Raw genomic sequence first — 8,557 nt, forward strand, 5'->3', positions numbered from 1 at the left:
TAAATAAAGAAAATAATAATAAAAAAATGTTTAAAAAAAAGAGAGAGAGAAAAAAAAGACATCGGTGTTTGTCCTGGTTAAAGACTAGAAATGGTTGACTCTGAATGCTGAAAGGAGCCTGATATAGCTGTCTCCTGAGAGGCCTTGCCAGAGCCTTACAAATACAGAGGCAGATGTTTGTAGCTAACCATTGGACTGAGTGTGGGGTCCCCAGTAGAGGAGTTAGAGAAATGACTGAAAGAGTTAAAGGGGTTTTCAATTTTATAAGAACAATATCAACCAACCAGACCCCCCAGAACTCCCAGGGACTAAGCCATCAACAAAGGGGTACACATGGCTCCAACTGCATATGTAGCAGAGGATGGCTTTGTCATGCATCAATGGAAGGAGAGGTCCTTGGTCCTATGAAGGTTCAATAGATGCCCCAGTGTAAGGGAATTGAGGATGGAGAGGTGGGAGTGCGTGGGTGGGTGGAGGAACACCCTCATAGAAGCTGGGGGAAGGAGGATGTGATAGGGTGTTTCCAGGAGGGAGGGAAACACAGAAAGGGGATAACATTTGAAATGTAAATAAAGAAAATATTCAATAAAAAAATGTTTAAGTATTGTGGTCAAGAGTATGCCACAAGTAGACATACCACACACACACACACACACACACACACACACACACACACACGCACACACACAAAGGAAAATCCTTCAGGTCATCTTCTAAGATAGATACCCAGCTGTGTTTTCCTCTAAACTCAAAACCTAGAGCCTCCCTGTTTATGGTACCAAATTATGGTTCCTGCTTCAGAAAAATACTGCCCATCAGATTCAGAAAGAATAAGCTTTTTGTTTGGTGAACCAAATGAGGGCATTTGGGGCCATGTGGATTTCCCTGCTAGAGAAAGAGCTTTGGTTGCGTTGGGGCTACTGATTATTCCATCACATATCTTACTGGTTTACAACAGAAAGTGCTGCATTCTGCTTCCTTCCTGGGTAGCACCTTTGCTCTCCGTTCTTTGATGAGCAAGTAACAATAAACAAGTCTCCGAAGTCATGTCTGAGAATTTATAAAGGCTAGGAGAAAGTAACCATTCTGTTATAAGAATGACAATGTTGGGTTTCAGCTACCATTTTCAGAATTAAATAACCCCAGAAGTGGTGGACGCTTTTATGTCACGTACTCTCAAAAGAAGAACCAATTGTCAGGTTGAATTATCCATCTTTAAAAAAACAAAAACCCTCGTGGCTGTAAAACAGCTCCAGATTGCTTCCTCCTAATGCTGGAGGAGCTGACAGGGCCCCAGATGGAGCTGTTTCTCAGCAAGCTGTCAGGTGATCCATCCATCAGAAAAGCCATAGCACCCAGCTGAGCTGCCTCTTGCTGCCAAGATCTGTATTGGGTCAGGTAGGAGAGGCCAGGGTCTGATGAATCTGGAAAAACATAGGTCAGAGGCGTCTGAAGCAGAGGGGAAAACTACATCTCAAGCTTAAGTGCCACAGTGATAGTTAGCATTGTTTTATATTGACTTCACAGCGTTTCCTTCGGCTTTCTTTCATATGGATTCCATGACATTGGTACTGCAAGGTCATTTGGGATGGTTTTGAGAAAACCAAAGCACAAAGCTGCCTTAGAACAAGGCTGCTCAAAACATCTAGCAAGCCAAGAAGGCTTTTCATTCATAGACCTGAAGAAGATGTGATGAGATCGTTGGGAAGGCAAAGTTGGATTGGAAGTGAGCACACAAAGCTAAAATCCATCACCCTTTGGGTTGATGGCTTCCACATTAACCTTACCTCATCTTGGAAACTACCATCCATTCTAAAGATAAAGTAGCGATATAATATGTGAGCTTACATCTTCCAACCCTGGTGAAACATTGACAATGATTCAGACCAAGAAAGAGGCTGCCAGCGATCAGAGGGTACCAATAACTGCCCTAAATACTTGAAAAGCTGTACTGCTTTTTTAAGCACAAAAAGTGTCTTTAAAGGTTGAGAGAGAGAGGGAGAGAGGGTGAAAGAGAGACAGAGAGAGAGAGAGAGAGAGAGAGAGAGAGAGAGAAGAGACATGTTATGGCCATGACTGCCATGCATGCCATTGGCAATATGTTAAATAAACGACTCTTGTTTCTGGGGGGAGGGGAATGTGTCTATCTTTGCTCTTAAATAATAACTCCTACCTTTCCCCCTCCTTTGCAGTGACAAAGTGATAAGACTCATTCCCAAGTCTGAAGAGGAAGCACTTGCACTAAAGAACATATACCACCATCTTAAGGTAACAGATCTTGCACTGTCCTGTGGTCAAACCTGTGGTATGTTGGCTGCCTGGGGTTGAAACTGGGGTTGAATAATGAGAATAATTAGACCGAGCAAGCAGGTAAAGAGATGGTGTGGAGAAGCATTTAAAGGAGAGTGGAATTCTGGCAAGATGTAAATTACTCTACATACTATTCACATAAGAGAACACTGACTATCCATCTGCCAGGTAAGACGAATGCTTTTTGAATGCTGTTGTGTTCCCAATGAGCATCTGGAATATTCTAGAAGTGGTAAATAGCCATGTTTTCTTTGGGGTTGTGAATGTAATTGACCGTTTTCAGAACTCCACTTTTCCTTTTTGAAATCTTCCTAGAGCACGCCTACCTTCTTGTTTAGATTCAGACTTTTAAATGGAAATAGGCTGGGGAAGATGGACCAAGCAGTCAGTCATAACAGGGCTGTATTTTGAGGGCTTCCTCAGCAAAGGCTGAAGGTGCTGCTTATTCACACTCTGATGGTTGTATGGATTTGGGGTGAGGGTCTCTCACTATTCTCTTCCTGCTTAGTTATTGGCTTCAGCTAAGAACTTAAGGTGAGAGGTGTGCCTATTAGCTCTCCTTCATGGGGCTGAAATAGGCCAGTCCATGAAGCATATGGTATCTGAGACTTCATTCTAAAAGATGGTAATGCAGATTGCCAGAGGGCCTTGTTCATCTTTAACATGGCACAGAGATGTTTTCCTTAGGGGATGGACACACAGTCCTCTGGGATGCTGGTGTTAGAGGATGTGGGAGGGAGGACACCTTCAAGGCGGATGTTTGTCATTACCATGCCTTTGATCTCTCCTGGCTAGCCTGGTTCTTCTACTTGGCATCTTCCTTGTAAATACTGCACATATTTGCTGATGGGCCTTTGAACTCCTAGGTCATTGATCTCCTTTCCCCCCTTCTTGTCTCACCCCAATATATGTAATGCTATCTCTTGACTTTCTGCAAATAATGGTTGTTTTACAGAACCCCAGAAAGACTTGTTTCCTAACACTCCTCCCCTTGAGGGGCCTTCCCTGTGGTGCTCACATTAACCCTCAGCCGCAGGCCAGGACTATCTGCCTCACAATGTTCCTCTGACTCTTAACAACCAAACACTTCCCAAATTTCCCACCAGGGAGCTAAGCACTGCAAAGGCAGAAAGAAAATTCAGGGAGGCCTTTCCATCTCCACCCCATCAACTTTAAATACAGCGCAGGGGGAGTGAGATCACCCTGGCTCCTGTTTGAGGAAGCAGCTAATCGAAGTCAAATACTGGGAAGAAGAGGGTTGTATCCATGATGTCAGTCGATTTATATGATAGACCTTAAATTATATAAGAAAAAAAATGAAGACTGGGGATCTAGGGTGGGGTGGTTTTCCCAGCACACATAGTACCCTTGAATCAATCTCTAACATGGAGAAAAAAAACAGAAATGCGAATTAGATTCCACATTTATACATGTGGTGGTCACTTGCCGTTCACAAGCACGATACAACTGCTTCACAAAATATATGGAACCCAGAAGGCCACTGGCACCGAAGGCCATACATGTAGACTATGACTTTTACATGGATGGTTATTGTTGTGTGACAAGACTAGGGAGTTGCAACATGTGTGTACATCTACTCACCCCAGGTATAGGAAACCTATGGCAGACCAAAGCGCAGATCCAACACTCAACTTGATGAACCAAGTTTTTATTGAGGTTACTACTTTGCAGAAGCATGGCTGAGCAGTCACTTATAGAAGGAGAAATGACTCAAATAACTGTATCACCAAAGCTCACCCCAGCATGAGTTCACAAAAAAAAAAAAAAAAAAAAGCTGGGAACCTGGAGCCCACTGCACAGTCTGCATGTAGCTCAATAGGTTAGTGTGTCCTTTCCAAGTGACCCAGCTGGTCTAAACCTATTAGAGGCAGCTTGGCTGACTTTTGTTTCTTCTAGGCAGCTTGTCTTCTCTCAGACTCTTCTCTGCAGCCTGGCTTATCTGAGACCAACCCTCAGAGACATTTATTGCTTACTCTTGGAGGGAAGGGCCTGATGAATCTGGTCAGTTTCTGGGACTTCCTCTTTTGAGCAGTTTACCTTCTAGCTTCAAGCCCTTTCCTGCAGGACAGAATTCTTCAATCTCAGAGGAAACTTGTGTGGGACAGTTATAGTAAAACATTCCTAAAAATTGTATTCATTTAGTCTTTAAGGAAAAAGGTCAGCTTGGGAGATGTCTTGTTGCTACAGAAGCTTAGAAAACAAAGACAGGTGGAAGAGCAGCATCAAGCAACGGTATCAGGGACTCTGATTTTCATGAGGCCTCGTGTGACTCACTGTGAAAGCATGCTCACAACTGTGATGGACACTGTGAAAAGCTAGGAGGCAGAGGGGAACAGTGCATGAGTCAACCCAGGGGAATCCAGGCACAGCTCCCCCAAGGTCTTTCTTAGTGATGGCACACAGAGCATGCCTAATTCCCACAGCAATGGGCTGTGACAGCACATCTGCAAGGGTGGGTGCAAGGAGACTCACAAGAGACTTGGTGCCTGTAGTTCTTATGGGAACCTGATTATGTCATGCTTTTCCTAATATTTAGCAACATTCCAGATTCCTAGAGGAAATCCAGGTATTTGGCAGTAATCATATTATTTACACAAACAGCACAGGCACACTGAGTTGTTCTTATCTGTGGCAATGCTAGGAGCCTTCTGAAATTCCCAGATGCTGGTCTTAGGAAAGCTATGGAAACAGGACCTTCTAAAGACAGCATGTCAGGCTTCTCTGTTGTCTCTTCTCTACATATCTTCCTTTCCTTTCTCAAGTAAGGTAGTTTTCCTGAACTAGAATTTGAGGTATTGAACTTAGATAACTTTCTCCCTAGAGGCATCCTCGTACCTTGATGCTATCTTAAATTATTTGAATTATTTTACCAAGTGATCCTTTCCCACTATGGGGAGCAGAAATTCCAGCCGACTAGGGAAAGCACTCTGTAGGGAAAAAAGAATTAACTGTATCACCTCCCTCCATGTGGAGCTCATAGGACAGAATCAGGGCCACTGCAAACACCTATGCAGTACTCTTGGGGAAAAGAAGGATGAGTGGCCAAGGAGAGCATGTCCCTTTCTCCTAGAGCAAGATGCAATTGACAGAATTCTAATATGGTCCAGATCTTTCTGCCCTTCTGCTCCTGCCCTGCAGAATAGCTTCCCTGTGAATAGGAAGGGATAGGTATCCCTTTGGTGATGTTATAGTATAGAGCAGAGGGAGACTATCTGGGGTAGACCTGAGCAAATCAAAGGAATCTTCAGAAGCAAAGAGTTTTTCTCCAGCTGTTCACAGAGGAAGAAGTCAGAGGAGTGTTCACAAACTGCTATGCTGGGAGCCGTTCTTGGGTGTCACAAACCGAGAATGACAGTGGTCTCTGGGATGTGAGGATTCCCAGCTGAACAAAATGAAATGGAGACATAAGTACTACAGATCACAGGACACTGAGGTCCAAATAAGAACGCACCAGAGTTCTTTCTTGGATGCTTTGATTTTTAGCCCCTTGAGATCCTGAAGAAAATCCAGGCATCTGGGACTGGCCCACTGATCTGCAGGACTGTGAGATAAGTGGGCTTTGTTTGAAACAGCTAAGCTGATGTTGATTTATCCTAGCCATGGAAAACAGACTTGCAGTACAGTAACCACCTACATCCTGCATTTTCTCTCTCATTCTCCTCTGCCACAGCTCTAAGTTAATTTTCCTGGTTTCTCTAGCTATAACCAAGACTCTTAGGGAAACTGAAACGTGATCCACTGACATGCTTAGGCTGTAAATTCACAAGGCCCTATCTGAAACATGATCAAATGTAAAATGTGCATACAATATTGAATGGAATCTGAGAACTCTGGTCACCACATAGCTAATTAGACATAGAACTGCTATTACAAAGCTGCTTGGTTTCCTAATTAAATTTTATTGTTTTGCTAAAGAATTGAAACAAGAAAGTTAAACAGAAAACCATGCCCCGAGAGAACTGGATTGAGAAAGCACTAGCCAATTAAATTGTTAATTAAAACCATAACCATGGCTTAAATCAAGTTATGATGGAAGAGGAGCAGTTTACAGGTGACAAAAATTAGACTTTTCTTTGTTCTGCCTGCAGTTCCTTACCAGTTCTTTGTGCTCTGAAGGAAGAGAAGTACCTTCATGTGAGGCCCCAAAGCGTCTCCTATGTAAATGGAACATCCCTGCTGAAAGAAAACAAATGATACCTCTATTTCTGGATTCCACATCAGAGGCAGGATAGGATAGGACAGGACAGGAAATTGTCCTGTCGACACAAGACATGGCCACATTTTCACACTGGAGCATAAGCTCAAAGGTGTCCAGTGGTCAGCCAGATGTCATTGACAGCCATACTAAGAGTCTTGAGAACCCATCCTGGAAAGATACACTCCCCATGAGGAAGGCTCCATCCAGACCTGGGTCAGCATAGTTATCTGGAGTGTAGGTCCTCCTCACCCCAATTTTATAATGCTGTGCTGTAGTGAAGATATATTCTCCAGTACTCATGAGTACACTGAAAGTCATACAGCTAGACTGTGGGAACTTTAGAACCCCTGTAATTGCTGGATATTTATAAATTCAGACATTTAGCTAGATGGTTTTATCAATTGGAAAACTTGCAAGGGAAAAAAATGGATGGTAGAGCTCATTCTATGGGAGTTATGGGGTGTGTCTTAGTCAGGGTTTCTATTCCCGCACAACATCATGACCAAGAAGCAAGTTGGGGAGGAAAGGGTTTATTCGGTTTACACTTCCACATTGCTGAAGAAGTCATAACTGGAACTTATGCAGGTCAGGGAGCAGGAGCTGATGCAGAGGCCATGGAGGGATGTTCTTTACTGGCTTGCTTCCCCTGGCTTGCTCAGCCTGCTCTCTTATAGAACCCAAGACTACCAGCCCAGAGATGGCACCACCCACAAGGGGACCTCCCCTCTTGATCACTAATTGAGAAAATGCCTTACAGCTGGATCTTGTAGAGGCATTTCCCCAACTGAAGCTCCTTTCTCTGTGATAACTCCAGCTGTGTCAAGTTGACACAAAACTAGCCAATACAGGGATTCAACTTTATTAGAAGATCATTGTCTAGTTATAGAATCAAGATCAGTCTCCCTCTCCCTTTTCCTCTCCCCCTCTCCCCTCTCTCTTCTCCTCTCTGTCATTCTCTCTTCCCCTCAACCTCACCTTCTCCCTCTCTCTCTTTCATCCCCTTTCTCTCCTCCTTTTCCCCCTCTTGTTCTGCACTTCTGCTCATCCCCCAAACAGTCTTTCTACCTATAGTTGCAGCTTCCCTCTAACAGGCAATCCTCCTGTTTTCACCTCTCAAGTGCTAGGGTTACCTGCACGTCAAGATGATTCTAAAATCTCTTACTTGTAGGAAAGAGGATTTCAGGATTGTCCCCTGGATTCTTGGTTTAAGTGTGTCCACATCCCCTCCTAGGTAGCCTATAGAGAGTAATCTAGACGTTTCTGTAAAAAAAACTTTGTATGTATAATTGCATTCCCAAATCAGTTGATCATAAAGTAGGGAGAGTATTCAAGTGACACTGACCCAATCAGGTGAGCCCTTCAAAAGTGAAATGTTTAGTTCCATCTGGTATGGGAGAAGACATCAGACAGGCTTATTTCTGCCTGGAAGAAGTCAAATACTGGGCACGGCCATCTGGTGACTAATAGTTGTTGAGAGTGATCCTTATCTACCAAAAGGAACATCGGACCTCATTTCTACAACCTCAAGAAGCACACCTTACCAAGCCCGGTGAAAATAGTGCAGTCTGTATCCTGGCACAAGCTGATGGATTGATTTTAGCCCAGAGACACCCTAAGCAGAGACTCCAGATTTACCACGGCCAGACTTCTGACCTACAGAAAAGGAACGTCAATAAAGCCAAGCTACTGAACCTGACATAGCTCAATAAGAAACCAGCATAGTCACAGCAGCCTTATTTATAATAGCCGGAAGCTGGAAAGAACCCAGATGTCCCTCAATAGAGGAATGGATACAGAAACTGTGGTACATTTACACAATGGAGTACCACTCAGCTATTAAAAACAATGAATTTATGAAATTCTTGGGCAAATGGATGTATCTGGAGGATATCATCCTTAGTAAGGTACCGGGAGCCATGGCCTCAGCCATGGTCTTGTGGATGTTTTCTAGCTTGCATAAACAATCCTGAGAGAACATTCGTGGTCATAACAGTAAGAATGTTTATGGGAAAAGAGGACACTGTGACC

The 8,557-nt window shown here is 43.6% G+C and overlaps 1 protein-coding gene across 1 annotated transcript in view; it reads left to right on the forward strand.

Moving 5' to 3' along the window:
• Cpa6 (carboxypeptidase A6) overlaps window positions 1-8,557 on the forward strand; it is a 339,381-nt gene that overhangs the window by 112,403 nt on the left and 218,421 nt on the right. The window contains exon 2 of the mRNA XM_021222178.1: window positions 2,193-2,268. Coding sequence (XP_021077837.1) covers window positions 2,193-2,268 — 76 coding nt within the window. The remainder of the gene's footprint in view (window positions 1-2,192; window positions 2,269-8,557) is intronic.

The sequence above is a fragment of the Mus pahari genome, chromosome 22 (assembly GCF_900095145.1).
Source record: "Mus pahari chromosome 22, PAHARI_EIJ_v1.1, whole genome shotgun sequence".
In the NCBI taxonomy this organism is placed as follows: domain Eukaryota; kingdom Metazoa; phylum Chordata; class Mammalia; order Rodentia; family Muridae; genus Mus; species Mus pahari.